Source organism: Aythya fuligula, chromosome 6, assembly GCF_009819795.1.
Source record: "Aythya fuligula isolate bAytFul2 chromosome 6, bAytFul2.pri, whole genome shotgun sequence".
NCBI classification, from domain to species: Eukaryota; Metazoa; Chordata; class Aves; order Anseriformes; family Anatidae; genus Aythya; species Aythya fuligula.
This window is the reverse complement of record NC_045564.1, coordinates 17,232,668-17,252,978: the sequence shown is the minus strand read 5'-3', so window position 1 is coordinate 17,252,978 and position 20,311 is coordinate 17,232,668. Positions and strand designations below refer to the sequence as shown.

At 44.8% G+C, this 20,311-nt stretch overlaps 1 protein-coding gene across 1 annotated transcript in view; it reads right to left on the bottom strand.

Annotated features, from left to right (window-relative positions):
* The window catches only part of CHN1 (chimerin 1), a 95,871-nt gene extending 89,051 nt beyond the window's left edge, over positions 1-6,820 (bottom strand). The window contains exon 1 of the mRNA XM_032189835.1: positions 6,787-6,820. Within this exon, the coding sequence (XP_032045726.1) occupies positions 6,787-6,805 (19 nt within the window). The 5' untranslated portion in view covers positions 6,806-6,820. The remainder of the gene's footprint in view (positions 1-6,786) is intronic.
* Positions 6,821-20,311: the final 13,491 nt, after the last annotated feature.

The window sequence follows — 20,311 nt, the reverse complement described above, 5'->3', positions numbered from 1 at the left end:
CCCCAATCATGCGATGCCTTGGGCAGAGCCCACTCCTGCCACCTGCACCACAGATGAACGTGACCGTGGGCTCCCCACAGTGACACCAGGGACTCCAAGTGCCTGCTCACCATCAGCAGCAAGGTCTCGCCTGCAGCCCAGCCAGGGGGGCATGAGCAGAGGCTGCAGTTCTCCTAACACATTCTCCCAGGGGACCAAGAGAATGCAGGGGCATGCAAAAAAACAGACCACAGCACCACATCCTATCAGCATTAAACACAATTGCAACCAAAAGCTCTGACCAGCCCTGCCTGTCACAGCAGCCTCAGATCTCCCTGCAATGCTTGTCACAGAGCTGCTAGCCAAGACACAAAAATAGATTGGGGGACCAAGGAATCAAAATAAATCATGGAAAACAGATTCCCATAGGAATAAGTAGGATTTTGTGAGCACGTTTTCCAGAAATGCTGCAGTCACTTCAGAAATTTTGCTTTTGCTTTTTTTTTTTTTTTTTTTTTTTTAAATTCAGATATAGGATGGACAAATATTTTGAGTGCTGGAAATGTCAAACATCAGTCAGCTCTTTCACAGCCGCAGAGGCTGTCACACATCCAGTAAGCACTGCAGGCTGGCCAGCTGGGTGTCCCCAGCTCTCCTCACACTGAGACACTGACCACGGCTCCACCTTCCATTTAAATCCTTGGGACCAGCACAGGACGGGAACTCCTCCCAGCACCTTCCTGCATCTGGCCAGAGCAAATGCTCCAGTCCCAGATGTCAGACAACTACAAGGTCCCACTAGGACTGTTAAATGCTTTAACAAACATTTTTGTGATTTTATATTATGCTTTTCTTAGTTTCATGACAGAATTAAAAGGCAAAATCTAGAGGGCTAATTTTCTGCCATCATTTACGAAGATGTGCAATGCAGAATCTATCAGACTGAAATGACAGATTCTGAATATCTGCAAAAGTCTCACATGGAGACCTTCGATTTTTCATGTGACATCAAGCCAGTTTATGATTATATTTGTTAAATAATTACAAAACAGCCCTTTGGCCAGTTCTTGGGTTTGTCTTGTTCTGCTTCATCCACAAACACGCTCCTGCAGAGCTGCGCGATCTGCCCACAAGGTGGAGCAGCTAAACAGCTCGAGATGCACACGCTACGCCCCAAATTCACAAGAAAGAAAATCATCTGACAAGGAATGGCGCTTTTTTTTAATTACCTGTGCCTGTACTCTGGAAGGATTCCGGTTAATGTGCTTGTATTTTGCACAAATAATAGGGTCTGCCAAAAGGTTTGTACTGCATTTATGCCTTGAGTTTGCTGATTAACACAGTATTTAACTAGGGTACTGCCATTATTATGTAAACACATTCTTGACACTGAGACATGCTTTCCATTATATGGAAATCTTTTAATACATCTCAAAGAAGCAGCTAAGATCTCCTGGAGAGAAGCAGTGAGAAAATAAAGTCCCCACACCCAACAAGGCAGAAAGATAAAGGGAGTCCAAAACAAACAGAAGAAAACCTACAGGTACATCAGTCCTCAGCTGAGCTGGACTCCACATCAGTGAAGCCTGGGAGCTCCTCCTTGATCCTCTGATCCCAAGGACATTTTACGCTGACCCTGCTTGGTGAGATCCTGTGCTACGCAAATGTCTCCAGGTCCGAGCAGGTCATCATCTGACGGCAAGGAGGAAGGGGTGAATTTGTCCTGTGCTGTGCCTGAGCTGGCTGCATCACGAGAGGGTTTCTATCAGATGAAAGGCTGGCTGCAGACAATCGTTAGGAGGGGACAAGTTCAGAGGGCTCGTGCTGATGCTGGCAGGATTTTAAACCTTTCCGTGCTCCGTTTTAGTTACCCGTGTACATTTTCCTCTCTTCCTTGTTTACTTCCCTTTAGTTAAGAGAAGGGAAATTGTTTATTACACACAATTCTTGACTTAATTCTAGCCTACAGTTCCTGGGCAGGTGTTTTGACATATTCCAGTAAGAACAGATAGATTCCTGGAGAGCCCAAGGCAAACCAATAATATCTTCTACTGGTTACTAGAAATCTCTCTCTTTGGAGGAAATTCCCAAACCCCATATTAATTACTCATGCCCACAAGCTTTCCAGCTTCAGAAATAATCCCCACACCTCTGCTTTCTCAAGATTATTGTACAATATTCACAATTCATGGAAAATACAATTTTATTCTAGCCATTGCCTCAAGCACTGAGCTGAGAAGCCATGACTGACATTTTTCAACCTCATTTATAAGTGTTAGTGTCACTTCTGTGATATTTTGATCAATTGATACCAATTTGCCAGTTAATAGATCCATCTTCTTTTCCTAGTTCCTAAGCAGGTTTCCCTTTCGATTTTTTCTTGAGACTGCATTGCCAGCAAAAGCTTTTCAAGGTTGCTCTCCTTATTTGCTTCATTAGGTTCTGCAAATTAGGTAAGGTTAGGACAGCAACTAGGAGAAAATAATCTTATGATTCTCAGCACTTGGCAACTTTCCATCCCAGATACATGAATGGGAGTTGGAAGATCAAGTTCACCTCTAACATGGTTTCCACCCGTGCTTAAACCACCTTCACTTTTAAATCTTTAAATCTTGCTTAAAAAAAAAAAAAAAAAAAAAAAAAAAAAGACAAAAACCACTGCCCTTGCCTATTGTTTTGTCTAATTAAAGAATTTCAAGTTCCTATCACAACTAAATGCTAACTTGCCAAAATCTTCCTTAAAATTAGTCTATGTCTACCATTCCTATAGCACACCACACTTACATTTCTTATAGTGCCAAAAGCCCCGTCATAAATGCACCAATGCTGTGAAAAACTTACCTCTCCTATTCCCATGAAGGAACAGGTTCAAAACCCACTCTTCTGGGACAAACTGTCCCTTTGGTTAAGTTGCTCTGTTGGTAAACTTTTGCCATCACAGCTAGCCACAAGTTTTAAGAGAAGTTCAGGGCTACATCTAAGAACACAGAGGTGAACAACTTGAATTGCATGCCATCTGTTTACCTCCTGTTCTGTACAGACAGCAAGAAGTAAGCAGATCCAGTCCTGCGTATTTCCTACTTCAGCGACTCCATACATTGGATGACACGTTGGTGAGCTGCTTTTAGAGGAACTTTGGCCACGTTCCTTTGACTAAGCCAACCAAGCACAGAAAAATTTACAGGTCTTCCCCACACAGGCAAAACAAGCATGTAGAGAACAAGGGCTGATTTCACTTCTATATGACACCTTTACTTCAAGGCTGTCCCATCAGGAAATACATCTATGTGCTTGTGGCAGCCTGAGCACAGCCTGCTTTTCGAAGCGGCAGTGAGACAGTGCAGTTCGGTGGAGAACAGTAACCACAATGCACAGAGCTGAACACAGCCAGTTGTTAATTAGCATTTCAAGTATGGCAGAGCCTATTTCAGAGGATTGCCTCATACCCACGGCAATAGCCAGATTAATAGAAAATTACTTCTGTGCAGCAATACACCAGAGCTCATAGTTGTGGAAAAGAATTCTGTTAAGCAGGCAAATTAATACTTGGGTGCCTTTTCAACAACCTATGCACACCCGAAATGAAGGCATAATCAGCTGCATTGTCCCTACCCTTCCTGACCGCATTGCTTTTTTTCTTTTCTTCTGCTTTTTTGCCTATAAACTTCTCTTTAAACTGTCCTTATTCACCATCTCCTTAACTAACCGTATCTGTCACTCTGACTACAGCTCTGTCTCTAATCCCATTCACCTGCAGCCACTCATCAGGGATCAGGCTTTCCGCATATTCAATGGGAATCATTTCACTTCTCGTTTCTTCCCACCAGTATGCAGGAGGGGAGTTTTCAGCCACGGGTGTGCTCTGAGCAAGGAGGCAGTAGCATGAATAACTAATGATACATATGGTCACGAAGAGCTCTCCTGGCCATCTTGAAATGTCTTCCTTTGTTCACACAAGACAGTTGATGAGCAAACAAACGAACAGAAAGTGAACTGATAAGCACTGAAACACAATGAAAAAACATTTTCCTTTCAAAGTTCGATGTTGACTTGCTTTAAACACTTCTCAGGACAGCCAGAAACAAAACCACCCTTAGCAAACAGCTGTAGCAATGGGACAACTTCCCCCTTTTTCCTTGACATTGTCATCCTTCCCGCACTCGAGTTATCCCAGTGGAACGACAGCAGACAGGACACAAAGCCACTGATGGTGGGCTGCAAGGGGACAGGGATGGACACAGCTTGAACTCTGTTCCACCTGCTGCAGCAGGCAGGAAGAAGTGGCTACAGGAGAGAAAAGGGGCTACACGTTCAGTGACCACAACCTGAGCGTGTGGTGAACCTGCTGCAGGACGAAAAACAGCGCTACACCTGCACACCTGCTCCACCAGGAGCTTCCATGCCTTCCCCTCTCCGACTGCTTCCAGCAGGGGCTGCTCTTTCTCCTCTCCCTTACAAGGTGCTGAGGGCTGAGGCTGCTGTACCCCGTGTCAAGGGACCGTGGGCAGCACCCCACCAACACCCACACAAGCAGCAGCGAGCGCAGGACACCCTGGAAGGTCACGACCAGGTAGACAGGACAGGATGCAGAGAACTTTAAAGTAACTAAGGCTGAGAAAGTGACGAGTTGTCCAGATTATTATGCAACATAGGAAGAAAATGTGACAATTAGCTGTGACTGCAAAGGAAGAAGCAGTCAGGACAAGGGAAACAGCCTCTTCCTGGGGAGGAAAAGCACTGCTGACACACCAGGAGCTCCTCTCTCACCAACCAGCTTTCCGAAAGCCACACGGTGACACCTTGAAGGTGTGAACCATGGCCAGTAGCCAGTGGTAAAGGGCGATCTCCTGCAAACAGAGAGCTCCCAACCTCTCTGCCGAGGAGAAACAATGTGGCATACCTGGCCTCCCAGCTGTTGGATAACCAGGCTTCTGTCTTAATCTGGAGCCCCGACAACATCACCCTGCTCTCGCCCTGTCCCCTCTCGGCACAGGCTTTGATTATGCACTGAAACAGCCATAAGGCATCGGGAGCATGGATGAAAGCACGTTAAGACATTTCCCATCCCTCTCCTCTTCCTCTTGCTGTGCTCACACATTAATTGAGAGGATCCCTGCAAAGTTGGTGGATTTTCCTCCCCAAGCTGACAATGTCATTTATCTCAAGTCTTAACGCTTTGTAGCACATCCTATTACAAGCAGACATAGAACATCTGAAGTTTCAAATACACCATTATGGGTTAGAGAAAAAAAAAGGTGCCATATCGAGCCTAGAATTTGTGTGAATGCATAGAACCAAAGCGAACAGGTCCTGAGGGAGGTGTCTGCCCAGGACAGTTCTACTGGTATCAGAGAGGTGTGACCTTAAAAGAGCACAATTACAGCTGTTTAATCCCTCAAACAGATACATTCATTCAGGTACTTTTTTCCCCCCCCACCTTTTCCCACATTTGCTGATGTTGGTTTGGAGGAAAGAGGCTCATGTTAACACTAATCAAAAATATTCTTCCATGGCTTCCATGTGCAATGAGTTACTACAGGTCAGCTGTGGCTTGGTGACTGGAAATGTGCCCACCCGCAGCCAGCCAAAATTCAGGATAAAAGCTGAAGGCTGTTCTTTAAGTCTAAAGCATGTTTGGTCTGTCTTAGTTGTGCGCTAAGAGACCAAGTGTGGCAAGCTAAATCAGCTCAGCGGACACAGAGCAACACAGGAAGCCACGATAACTAAATGGTAAGTTAATCACAACTTCATCTGCAAACACCCTGCGTGCTTTCTGCCTTCATGCAAATCCTGCTCAGGCTCTTGCACTGATGGTGTTAAGGTGTACTCCAAAGCTCTTACATTTATGAAGGGTTTCATATTAATTTATCAGCACACGGTAATCTTATTTGCTACACCATTTTACTGTAACTTTTTTTTTTTTTTTTTTTTTTTTTTTTTTTTTAAGGATGAAGTCCTGAGTTTTTTACCCTTGGCAAGACTTTATTTAGAAACCAGGCACAGCAGGGCACCCCACTCCATCTTCTGTTTGCTCATTAGCTTTTACATGCATCAATGTCATTTACTCTAACAGCAGATGCAATAGCACACAAGCATCTGATTCAATTTCCTTTGTAATGCAAATTTATATTAATAGAAAAACGTCATTAAGTAGATAAAATGCGCATGAGTTAAAAACTAATCAGGTAAGCTTAGAAAACAGGCACCTGACTTACAAACGCTGCGTTATTCAGAAGCTGACGTTAGAATAGCCTCGGTTTTGCAGCCAAAGGTCGCAGTGACACGTTAGCTACGCACAACAGAAGTGTGTATGTCCAACAGTCCAGGATTGGGGTTTTTGTTAACAAAACTACAACGCTTGCCCCGTGTAACGAGCCGTGGTTTCCCGAACACGCTCCCGCTGTCGTGACACGGCACGATAGGCAGGGCAGGCTGCGGGACACCCACACCTGTGGGCTGAGCGCTCTCCGCCCCCGCCCGGCACCCGGGGCTGCGGGACCCCGACCCCGCGGCGCGGCGCTGCCCGGGCTGAGGAGCGGCGCCCAGCCCAGCCCCGGCAGAACAGGTGGCAACTTCTACGGGGAGCAGGACGGAGCCGCACCGCTTCCACTGGGGCACCGCGATGGGCGCAGGGGCCCCGCCAGCCCCCGCCCGGCCCCCGCGAGCCGCTGCCGCTGCCGGGCGGGGACCGCCCCGAGCCCTCCGCCGCTGCCCGGCCGCCCCGGGGCAGCTCCCGCCGGCCCCCCCCGGCCGCCGCCCGCGGACCGCGCCCCGCGGCAGACAAAGGGCGTCGCGGCCGCTACTCACCGAACAAGGTCAGAGCCATGGCACCGGCGGGGGCTGGCCGGGCGGCGCGGGGCTGGCATTGGCGCGGCGGCGCTCACGGCACGGCGGCGGGACGCGCCCGCGGGGCGAGGCGAGGCGAGGCCGTTGGGGCTGACGCCGCTGGGGCCGCCCCGGGGCTGGGGCGGGGGGGGACGCGCGGAGCCGAGGGGGCCGCGGCGGGGCCGGGCGCGGCCCCGGTGTCGCTGCTCGCTGCCTGCCCGCGCTCAGTGCGGCCCGCCGCCTCGGGGAGCCATCTTGCGCCGCCGCTCGGCCCGCCTCCTGCCGCCCGCCCGGCCTGCGCCGCCGCCGCCCGCGGGACGGTTGCCGTGACAACGCGGCCGCCGCCGGGGCACAAAGGGAAGGAGCCGGGAGCGGAGCCCGCGGCCCCCCCCCGGGCGGCTGTGGGGCGGGGGAGCGACCCCCGTGCCCCCGAGGCGAGGGGAGCTGCCGGCCGGAGGGCGACGGTCTGCCCGCGTCCCCGCAGCCCTCCTGAGGCACCGCCTCGGAGCTGCGCGCAGCTGGTACAAAAGAAAGAGCGGTCTTGTCAACAAACACCCCTTCCCTGTGAAAAACCAAACAACTTTTTGGGGCAGGGCGGAAGGACAGCGGGCACGTCCCGCAGGGCGCTGTGCAGCCCCTCTCAGAGCTGTTGGGGCGCGAGAAGTTCCGACCAGCCCGGCTGCCATCAGCTGCCCGGCACCGTGCATCCTAGGAGCGGAACCATCTGAGCGAAACGAGCATCGCGCCCGGTGTGCCTCTGTGCCGCAGTTTGCGACTTTAACCCCAAACCAAACCCCCAACCCCAGCAGTTAGACAGCACTCGGCCACCTCCCCCAGCATCCGCGCGAGCCGCGATGGCTCCCAGCCCGGCAGCATCGCCCCGCCACGCAGGCAGAGTGCAACTCCAGCACGGGCAGCACGAAAAGTTCACTCAAATCCAGTTAATTACAGCCCTGCAGACCCCGCAGCCTCCAGGGGAAGGGTAGAGGCATCGGTGAGGGCACTGAGGAGCAGCGGGACCTGTGCTCAGGCTCAGCCAGTACCTGCAACGCGTTTTCTTTCAAGGGGGTGTGCAAAGCTTTTTTTTTTTTTTTTTTTTTTTTTTTTTTTAAAGGAACACTTCGTCTCAACACAGTCATTTCCTCCCAAATGAATAGTAGCTTTCACAAAACTTTTTAATTTTGCAAGTATAACGTGTGAAAGTTTGCTGAGCAGCTGGGCTACTGAGAAATAAGGAGATTAAAATAGATGGAAAATGGTTTGGAAGAAGCAACACAAATAATCTTTGCCATTCTGCCTCCACAATTTAATCTTTGCATGCACAGAGTGTTTTGCTTCCCTTATTTTTGAAAGGGATTAAACTTTCATACTCCCCCCCCCCCCCCCCCCCCCCATTTCCTGGAATTAAATAGCAACCTTTCCCTTTAATGTCCCTGAATTAGATAACCAGCTCTTATTCTTCTACTACTCCAAAATCTTTATCACTATCTCGCAAACTACTTGTTTACATTAGAAATGTTTTCTTTTCCAGAGAAAGTAATACTGTTTTTCATAATAAGCATTATCAATACTGCAGTTGATCAAATTACTCAGGCTGACCTTAACAGTCATTTCAATTGTCTAATCAAGTCTTTGGTATTAATGCAGTTATGGCTAAGATTTAAGGAAGTGTGTTGGTCATTCCACACTTAGTTGCTATCATCATATTTTACTCTGCCAGGAAGAGTTCTGCAGCTGATCTGAGTTTTCAAAACAAACTGAGCTGGATCATTATTTCTTATTAAATTATTTGCATGGCTCAGGAGTGTGCTTTGGCGTGTGAAGAACAGCAGCGGCTTTGGAAGGGACTTTGTGGTCAGCCTCGTACCCAGAGCTCCCCACCTGCCCTGGTAGGTGGTGGCACAGGCAGCATGCACATAACACTGTCCTAAAACTACATTGTGCCTCTCCAGGCCAGCACATCATAGTGCACCCGTAATAACGTTTCAACAAGCCTGGGAATTTCATTAGAGAGCTGGAGCTCAACTCACTTGCCGTCTGCTGCTGGGGTGAGGAGGGAGGAAACGCTGGAGCGACCAGCACAAGGCCCCCGCCTGCTGCTCCCTCATGCAGAAGAGGATCCAGGTTGGCACTACCGAGTAGTTTGCCACTGATTTAAATAGAAGCAAGGACAACGTTGGTGTTCTGTTCCCCTCGATCTGTAGCCCTTGAAGAGCCCTCCTTTTAAAAATCGGTTTGTAAGCATCACATCCTCTGGGAAAAGCATTACACTTGCCACCTGGTAGGAATGTTCTGGGGGTGCATTTACTGAGATTGTACCTAAGAAGAAGGTCTGCAGAAGAGTAATAGAGATGTAAGATGCTATTCTCTGGTCTGCTCGTTGTCTTTCAGTTGGTTTCTTGCCTTGTCCCCTAAGCCTCATGGCTCTTTAAATCCCACAGGCAGTTTCTACTGCTTCACTCCCTGTGTTAAATTTCCTTCCTGGGATTTAGGGCTGCTTTCCAGTGTTTAGGTCTTCATTTTGGCCCCTGTCCTTGTGCCCCCTCACTTTTGCTGCTGAGCGCAGAGCGCAGTGGCCCGCTACCCACTGTGGTCTTCCTTTGATCCATCACCTTGTCTGAGGGTCTGGTACAAAATTGCTTCTAATTACCAGACATTTATTCTTCAAACCTTAACTAATTCACTAATCATATGTTGATAAATGAGATTTTAAAATTAATTACTGACATTTATAAAGATTTATACACAACTGTAAAGAAAGGTTTCCAGTTTGTAAATATAATATTGTGCGAAGGAAAAAAAAAAAGAAAGCACATAAATTAAAGCTGTCCAGCATTAATGGGAAATAGTAAAAATGAAGACATGGTGAAATGTTACCTGAATAGGGGTAGCATCTCATCACAGTTACTGTCTTCATGCAACAGACCCCCTTGACAGCAGGAAAACAGCTCCGTAGAAGCCTTGTCATGTGCAGAATTTAATTTAGTTTCTAATGTGTAATTGCTGGGAGTGCCTGGAGCGGGCGGGGAGCAGCCAGCGGCTGTGCTACTGAGCACCCTCCCAGTTCCTCTTATTTGCAACGCAACATTTACTCCCTGGAAAACGGTGAGGCAGATTTCTACCACTTGCTCAGTAAGATAAATTCAATTGTTCTATCTAATTTAGAAGTCATCAATAAAAAGTTGGAAGACTGACTACCAAGCTTTTTTAAGCTTTCTGGTTGAAATTAATGTTTCTGTAAGCGGCAGCTACTTCGATGTAACATCAAGCCCATCACCAAGTAGAGAACTGGCATTGCATGTCACCAGCCTTTTGATGCCACTGGTGTTCATTACTAATGGCGAAGTCATTTAAACCTAGCATTGTCCAACGCTGTACAGGCACAGAGGGAGCCAGAATCCCTGCGCCAAGCACAGTAGCCACGAGCAACCTTTGCAAACCAGACGTATTCAGCACCCTGCTCAGATTTGCACCAGTCTGTAGATTTCTGCGGCAATAAAATCTTTTTTCCTTTTTAAGCTGTCAAGATATTTTTTCTTTTATCTGCAGGGTGCAGATGAGCAAAGTAGCAGCTACAGGGAGAAACCTGCTCGTTGATTTTGATGATCATTGCCAAGGAAAGCAAGATACGTGCACCATATCCACCATTCTTTCTGTTTTAAATCACAACCACAACATTATAAGATCACATTTGGCGTCCTGTCCTGATCAGTAGGCATTGCACTGTATCTCCTAACAACTTTACAGTGGGTGATGTACATCAGGGAAGTGAAAAATGAGCTTAACAGGACTGCTTTTGGCTCTCTGGGTCATGAGAAATGTTTAACAGACAAAGTGACACCAGCAACCTTTAGAACGAGTTTTTTTTTCTGGTTACCCTAGAAGTGAATGTCCCAAGATCTAAGGGGAAGCAGCACAGGAACATGATCCTAATTTCAAGACTCAACGAAAGCTGTTTGCTTAACATCAAAACTATTTGCTGTGTTTAGATTGCTGCTATGAGACATCATGCCGTTTTTGACTGACTTTGACAGCATCAAAAGAAAAAAGCTCACTCTTCTCTATGCTGCTGGAGCAAAACCCTTTTCAAAATAATTCTTAAAGACTTTCACATTACGGCTCCCACTAAATGGGATTTCCAAGGCATCTACACAAATGTGATGAGAAATACAACATGAACAGATAATACTGATAGTAGATATGATCTATGGATCTTGAGAAAATCCTATGATCTTAATCTTTGATGTAATTTCCTTTAAAAAGAAAAGCTGCACCCAAATTACTCTTCATAGCCAGCTTTTCCCATGCAACACCTTACAAGAATAACCACCTTTGCCCCCTCTTTGCTCTAACACCGCTGACACTGGAGCACTGAAGATGCTGGGCTGGCTACATCCGAAGTATTCCTTTTTTTTGCTCTGAATTATGTGGCTACCTGAAGCTTCTCAGATAGGTAATTCTTCCCTGTTGTCCAGTTCAAAGGTCGTTTTCATATCAAGAACAGCCTCATTCCCATTTTTTCCCCAAGATTTCACACCTTTAGTCCATTTGATTTTAAGAGTGCTGTAGGGGTGAAATTAAAGGTGATTGTCATGCAAATGAATTAATGAGGCAGAATCCTAAAATGGTCTAAGCGTTTTTGGTCTCTTTATTCAATAAACCTCACCCAAACTCCTCAAATACTTTCAAACGTGAATGTAAAAGTACTTCCAATACTACAGCCCTGCAAAGGAAAGATGGCTCTTTCTAAGAGCAGGAGCTGGAAAAGCATTGGAAAACAAAGTGTGCTATATGAGCTACCCCGAGCTACCCAAATTTCTTTTATAGTTGCTATTGCATAGAGTGCTAGATGTGACCAAAACTAAGTGAGACTTACCTCCCAGTAGGGTGTGATGTTCCTGCGGGTGTGAGCACACAAACGAGGTGCCAGAGCTCCCACTGGGGATTACGGTCACGCAGCGTGTTGGTCCTTGGAGCCCTGAAGGACCGACGGTGGCACTCGGAGCTTCCCTCCCACACCAGTTTCCAGGTGACACTGAGAGCAAGCGGTATGTGAACAGGCAAGTGACCAAACCACTTAGAACTGCTAAATAGTATTTTTATTTGTGGTCTAAATGTTCTTTAATGCTAGACTTGCAGCAAGCTTTCTTATTGCTTGTGTGTACTCTTACTAGCGTGTTCTATCATCAGCTACCTCTAATGCATGATCAATTATTCATGAAGTTAATAAAATATTAGGAAATTTCAAAATTGCTTGCACTTTTGCTCAGTTGTATGTACACTGGCATGCACTCCAAGTTACGTTTTTAAGAGTTCTGCATACAAAACCCACAATATGTTTTTGATTGCTTGTTTTATTAAGTGAAATGAACAGGGTAATTAAAGAAATTCCAGGAAGTTTCTGCTTTCTGTCTCCTAGGGACAAGCCTCAAGTGTCAAAGGAGATAATACTGTTGGCTGTAAAACACCCAAGTGTGTTTATATTGCCTCTAAAATGCAGCTTGTAGCTTCTATTTAACTTTCATAATATTTCCTTTTTACACCATGTTTAAAAATACATATTAAGGCATTAGTTGAAATAGAGCTTGTATGTATTTGAAAAAATCTGGTAATTACAATTGAAAAAGCATAAGGCAAGCCATTTGCCAAACAGTCTTGGGAATAAACTGTTATGAATATAATTTTATCCATAAACACTGGAAACCAAGAACAAGCAAGCCATCAAAAAATCTTCGAGATATTTCTAGTCTTGATTTTCAGAACATCTTTAACCCCAAGCAGATGAGCTCCTACTCGACGCCATAAACTATGCCACAGAATCAGCGGTGGTCTCAGTGCAGTAAATCAAGGCTTCTAGATCCACTGCATGGCTTTGAAGAATTGCTAAAGATATTAAACTTTCTCATAAGCAACCCAGACCTGCAGTTCTAAAGAGCTGCTGCGTAGAACATCCACAAGTGAGAATTATTATGTACCAGATCTTCAACTTGCAGCTTTTATTCCCAATAAATAATGAAAAATTCTGTTTACTCTCTAACTACTTTAAGACCACATTCTTTAAAATACTTCTCTCTTAGTGCAATTATTTGATTTTCTAATACCAGAGCCCTCTAAATTATTTCTACATTCTTAGATAATCCAATATTACCGAAGCCATTCAAAAATAAAAACAGAATGTTTTTAATCAGGGAGTTAGTTATCTGGCAGTTCTCACGCATCTTGCTTCTCAGAGCTGCATCGTCTAGGCTACTTAGGGTTCTTTGAAAAATGTTCAAGCTTAAAAGCACATGAAATTTGTAAGGGTATTTTAAAGCTCAGTAACTTGCTTTGTATGAATAAGGGTGGATAGGCACCGGTAAGGCAAAATTCAGCTCCTGATCTAATGCAGTTTTTGCAAAAATTTAGGAAGTAGGCTATATGAGTAAGAATTGAACTTTAGTAATGTTCTGAGAATTTCCTACTCTATTGACATATGCAACCTAGTTGTCAAGTGGAAACGTGCAACTGCCCTTGTAGAATGAACTTTGATGGGCTGAAGATGCTCCCAAGTTCAAATCTCAGAGTGTTTAGATAACAAAAGCCTTAGGTAACTGCTTTGCAGCTCAGCCATGTTTCCCATGCCTTCTGCCAGGAAGACTTCCGAAGGAGAACATAAAACCTTTCAAACTGAGCGAGCAAACATACGCACTGCTGGTACCATTCAGCTTTACTGCACTTATCACAGCCAGCTCTGCAAGCACTCAGGTAACAGCAGCAGAGCACAAAGAGAAGCACGGAGTAACACTGGAAATAGCTTTCAAGACCAGCATTAGCTCTTCAGGATCACAGGGAGATGACATTAACCAAAGCAACTTCAAAGAGCTGAAATAGATTAAAGTTTTTCTCTTAATGATTTTAAAGTGTTATTGAAGGGATCAATAGCTTTTCCTGTTAAACAAACAAGCTGTTTAAATCAAGTATTCCTGGAGAGGAGACAAACCACCCTTGGAAGTAATAGTGGGATTTAATTAGGATTTGAGATTTTCACTATTCATTAATTGATCTGCCAGTCTCAAAATAGTTCTAGTGAAGGTGAGTTTACAGCAATGATTCCTTATGAAAGGACAGAATTACCTGATCCCTTCTAAGCCCTTTTATCTGTGCCAAAAGGCATGACTTATTATGTGCTTTCCATAGAGAGAAATTTTGCTGTAACTGATGCCACCATTTTGCTGGGGAGAGGAGGGCAGAGAAAGGGGAGAAAAGAGTGTTATTTCCCCTTCCTTTAACAATAAAACACTTGCATCCCTTGACTGTGAATGTTTTGCTTATTGTCAACTAAGACATGTGAAAAGCTCCTCGCAAAGCAGAACTAAATTAACAGATATCCAGGTCCTAAATTGGCAGTGCCAGAGACAATTACTAAGACTTGGTGTGTTATTGATTCTCTTTATAGGACTATAAAATGTATCAGTTACTTGGACAGCTCTATACACAGTAAGGAAAGCAAGCTTGTTGTAAGGTGCAAGAACAGCTGGCTATTGCTGTGACGGTCTGTGAGTCACCAGAATTGCTAAAGAACCTGTGGGTTTCTGTTCCAAGGTGTCAAAGCAATGTGCTATGCTACAAGCAAGCCTTGTAACTAGCATCCGTCCCTATAAACTGATCAACCTTGCTCTTTCAAAAGAGGTGGAGTTGTGCTAGAAGCCTGGTCCTTTTATCCAAGGTACGACACGTGGGGACCCATGCAACCAAGTAATGCCCACCCCAGCACTGCAGGTGGCAGCTGAATCAAGTTCAGCTCTGCAGCTGAAGCTCACTGGACCTTTGCACTGTGATTACAAAGCTCGTGTGGGTGGAAGAGAAGGTGTGGTATGGGGCTGGGACAGACCCCTTAGAGCTGAGTACTTTGACTCTCATCAGCCATTACTGCCAGGAGCCAAGAAAATGCCATGTGCCTGCTTTTTCTAACACAGCTTGCTTTCTACCTGAAAAATCACCAGAGAAGGAGGAAACAGAGGTAAGAAATGAGTCCATACAAGCAGAAAATAGGGAGGGAAAGGTAGAATTCCCCCCACCCCTTAAGCTGAAATCCTGGTTGCCTGAAACCCCGTTGCCTATAAATGACCTTCCATCTCCCACACAGAGATCCTGAGCCCTCAGCTCTCTCCAGCTCTGTCATCACCAGGCACTGCTCCTCTGACCTGAACTCCCCTCTGGCATGCCAGGAAATTGGACCCCATACCTGGGTGATGGTCGTGTTGATTGGCAGGGAGAACTAAAACACAGAGCAGGCACTAGCTCTTCTGGTGGCAGGCCTAAAGAAGCTCATCTCCCACCTTACTCTGTGCCTTCAGCACTGTTGGGGCTGTTTTTTGTTCTGAACCCACTTTGCCGTTCACGTGGCTCATGAGGTGAAGTCTGAGGTTTTCCCTGAATTTGGCAGCCGTTTGGCATACTGCTGGGCTGGGATGCTGACAGCAAGAGGTCACCGTGTGTCTGCAGGCTCCTTGCAAAGGCAGCCCTGCCACCAAAGTCACCAAGTTTTGCTCCTTTGTCAGGGAATTCCTAAAGTGCAGCTGAGTTAACTCCATGCAGGACAGAGCTCCTCACACTGCGGGTGGACAGGATGAGATGCAGCTGGATCCTCTTTACAGCTGTGCATGTGGCAGTTTTAATTGAAGCCAAGTCAGCGATCAGCTTGCACAGCTGGTCTTGCGATCTGCAAATCGCTGCACCAACCTCAGGCCTGTGGCTACATCCAGGACGCACCGCTAACAGAAAGTTTGGGCAAAGTACGGTTGGTGAGGCAGATGCTGTGATCATCTTGTGTTGAGACAGGGTAGCATGAAGCAGTAGATAGAGCTATTCAAACTGTGGAAAAAAGCAGATGCATCAACAAAAGCAGAACTTGCCCCAATCACAATGAAGCACAAAACCACAGGCAGATGAGAGTGCAGCTCTGCCTTCAGTCAGCTCTGCTTCTAACAGAAGCAGAGCCCACCAGGGGGCTCAAATCACAAGCAGGGTGTGACTGCTGGGCCCAACCCCCAGCTCACATTCACATTTAAATATAATTTCAGGGGAATTTTTTTTTTTTTTTTTTTTTTTTTTTTTGCTGTGGAAGCAAAGCACAGCAGCTAGTTCATGGCAGCAACTTCTTCCAGGAGTGTATTTGAGAGGCCAAATTCAATTTTGATGTGTTTTAAAGCTTACATGTATATTCTCTAAGGAGAATATAAACAAATTGTGCTATGAAGGGGCTTGTGCAACTAAGAGGGAACAGTTTCCCCTTACCTCCTTTGGGAATGAAGAACCAGAGGGAAAAGCCCCCTACCAGGAGAGGGACAGGTGAGCATGGAGTCGGCGAAGGCAGCTTTCAGCTTCCCTTCATACAACATCAGCCAAATTAATGTTTTTGTCTGCTACTACTAGCTAACGGCGAGACGCAGCCGCCTGCCAGCTCGTCTGAAAGTTTGTCCAGCCCCTAGCAGGGGAAAGCCCGGCTGCCTGCACCAGGAGCAGAGGAAAGAAGGGAGTTTTCAGCAGCGCTGCACAACGGGGGATGGAGGAGCAGACTCATGGGAGCTGCGCCTTTCCCCAGCCTCTCGATCTTCCTCTCTCAAGCGCTTTTACAGCTCAATGTGCTGTAAAATGCAGGATATCAGCACAAATACCTACACGTTTTATGATAATGTAAAGAATGTACTTGCTCAAAACATTTAGCAGTTACCACTAGATGGCATTTCGTTCCTGAGAAACTGGAAACCCCCAGATTTTGAATTATTCGTTACAGACAGCAGGAAATAGCATAAAATGGAATTACCTCACTCCGTTAATAATTTATTATCCATTGTCTTGTATAAGCAAGACATCACTAACACAGGATAATTTTACTTGCCAATTTATAAATCCTCCTTGTTTAACTATAGATTGCAACTCCTCTCTCCAGCCCCCTGCTTGGTAGGCAGGGAGCTGAGCTGCAGTCAGCACTTACCAAAGTCGTCTTCACATTTTTAAATGAAAGACAAATGTGAGGCAGTTCACAGACTTGGAGCGTGCCATGGACAACTGCCACAAATGCTTTGCTCCAGTAACTGTGCACTGTATTTCCTGTGCTATTTTTGGATAAACCCTCAATACAGGCTGCAGTAGAAAAAAATAATTCCCAATCAGGACTAGCTGTTAGAAGCCCCAGTTATGGATATTATACTTTGTGCTGGGACATTTTAATTTCAACATGTACAGGCAAGCCGTGATGTACACGATGACATTTCCATTCTTTGTCACACCATACTCCAAGGTGCAATCGAGTTCTACTGTGCACACCCTGGAGTTGTACAGAGGTGTCTTGTTTAGCATCCGCAAGCTGCTTGGTGCTGGATGAGAACAAAACAAGCAGGAGGATTTCCCTTACTGTGCAGCAAAACGGAAGGCTGAGAGGTGAACCATTAACTTCTAAGGAGTAAGAGACTAGAGCACAGTTAATTTTTACTCATGGAGTCAAAACAGCTCCAATAAACATACTTACTTAATTTTGCATTTATACAAATCTATATATGTGGATGTTTTTTTTCTCATTAGATGATCTTAAGTACCACTGCTCTGAGTACATAGGAACCTGTTCAACAGTTCATCAGAGCAAAATTCACAATCTGAATAGCAACGTAACACCCAGCACTTCTATGAGAAAATGTGTGAAAACCATCCATGTAAGAACAATAAAAAACATCATTATTTCAATTTTCTAAGGAGTACTGCAGGGTCAAAAATGGGATTGCACACTGACAGGGTGATCTGCATTAGCATGTTTGCATACAAGAGGCACAGCCTGTGCAACTTGCAGCTAAATGCTGAAGAGACTGGAGACTTGCATGTCTAGAGAAGCTGTTTTGAAATGTGCTCTTGCACAATTACAGAGATGACAAGACTAGAAAATGTATTTGCATCCTATTTAAGCTTCTTTGTTTATGGTTTACTGCCATGTGCCAGCTTTTTACACTTCCGTGAAATACTTGTGCAGTGATCAGTGCACAGTACTTAGATTGAACTACAAGATTTTTCTTGATACATGTTGTGAGATGGACAACTGAAATTGTAGGTATTTTTTTTGTTTGTTTGTTTGTTTATTTTTTAAGAAGTTATTTTCAAGCTAGTGTTTTCCCAAGCACCTGGATTCTGATCGTTGTGAAACCAAACAAGAGGATTCAGTATGAAGGCCAGCACACTGACAGAGCTTTAGGAAGGTCAGAGAAACTTTGGAAAAGATTCTCAGGAAGTCTTTGCCCCTACCTCTGCAGTGTAGCACAAGCACTGCTGGAGGAGAGCCATTTGATGATGCAGAACCCGCAAAGGAAAGAAATGCAGCACAGGACAGGAACAGGAGGGCTGCCGCTGGAAGCCCAGAACTAGCTAGGCTGCAATAAGTTACCAGGCAAAATTAGGAGAAAAAAAAATTAAAAAATCATTTTCTGGATACAAAGCATTTTGAGCATAAAGCAATCCCCAAGCCAAACTATCTACTACATAAGCATGGTGAAGACCAAAGCCCAGGTTCTCCACACCGTAAAGACCTGCCTAGGCACGTTTTACATCCTTCTTATGCCCATTGTCCCTCCCCAAGGCTGTGCATCAGCCCCATAGAATTGCCTCCTGGTCAGCACAGTTCCTAGTCCTATTTCTGTAGTTAATGCCATTTTCCATTGGCATTCTGAAAGAAAAGCCAGCCCCAAAAATCCCCAGACAAAACCCGAAAGATATTCCACACATTGTGTGTGTAAAACAAGTGAGGTTCCTGTGTAATGTAAAATTGCATACCAACATGCTTCAGGAACACTTAAGTCTCAGGTGTTTTTTTGATATATGCTCAATGTATCTCAAGTATACATCTCACACCAAAGTGTCTTGCTGTTAACAGCTATTAAGCTCCACTGGCAACAGCCACGGTAATCGCTGCTTGCCACAGACAAGGAAGGGTCTGAATGGCTGTAGCTAAATTAGGCAAGTTCTCCATACATTTCAGGGCGGAGCCTTATGGCAGCATTCAGAGAACCCACGAACACTAACAGCATAGATTTTTGAGCAGCTGAAGATCTAAATTGAGAAAATATTCAGGAAAAAGCTTCCCTGTTAGTCTAAGCTACTGCAAGGTGCTAGGTTTGACAATGACTTCAGAGGAACAACTTCAGCCTTGGAAAGATGCAATATTGGGTTACAAGAAAAACAAAACAAAACAAAACAACAACAACAAAAAAAAAAAAACAACAACAAAAAAAATACATATGATCAGTAGGTCACGATACACAGAAAGTCATTTACACTCACATTTTCTTTGACTAAATTATTGTTTACCAGCAAGACAGAGGCATAGATGGTGATTAGCAGCCAGCTAAAGCAGATTCTGTTCTCTTATTTGGGAAAGCCTGATTACAGAAGGTGCTTTAGTTTAAGTTAAATATTGTAAGATAATGATGTATTTATTTGTTTATTTTTAAATGTAGCTTAATACTGTCATTCTCAGGAAACATGAGCTGGACTGAAATAAACCAGTAGACATCAAAACAAAAGTTTACGTTCTCTAAAGCTGTGTGTTTATGCCAGTTTAACCATGTCAAAGTAGTGACGCTTTCTTAGGCAGACAAGATCCTTGGTATCTTGAGCTCTTGGTGCTTGGCATATTTTAACAGCCATTTCTGTTCTGTGGGTGTGTGCACCCTTATCTGATAGGTGCACACATCAGGAAAAAAAAAAAAAGTAACAAATATACTTCCATAATCACAAGACTTTTATGATTAATTCCTAGATTAAATTCTGCTATATGTAGTTCACTGTAAAACTTAAGAACCTTCCCTCTCCTCTTCCCCAAAAATGAATAGGAAAAAAAAGTGCTTGGAGAAACATGCATCATTATAAAAATGATTAACAGTAGATAGACAGAGACTTTGAGTAAGGTTTAAACTGTATCAAGTTTACCTGTCTTGTTATTCTACTGACAGCCCTGCAATCAGATTGTAACTAACCCCCTGCCTAGGAACTGGGAAGCTCTGAAGGCAGTTGCATTTTGCACAATTATGAAACCATCAGCATACACCCTGTGCTCCCCAGTAGCGCTCCTGACTTCTGCAGAGCATCTCTAGTGATGACTTGGGCAACACCAAACATTCCACATTGCTGGAAATTCAGGAAGTCCTTCCAAATCTAAATACGGGTTTTGTAATATACTTAATTCTAGGAAGATGTCAAGATTTCATAATCTTTTTAGCTGAAGATGTGATACACAGCATGCAGAAACTGCTTTCCTGACTACTAACTTCTGGAAATAAAGGTTGCCATAGAAAGCAAACATAACCAGGAAGAAAGCAACATGCAAAACCATGACATTCCACACTAAATATATATTTTATATATATATATATATGTATGTATGTGTGTGTGTATATATATACATATATATACACACACACTTTCCTGAGTTCACCAAACAGAACAATATTTTGGAGAGGAAGCAAACAAAGAACAAGAAAGGTCA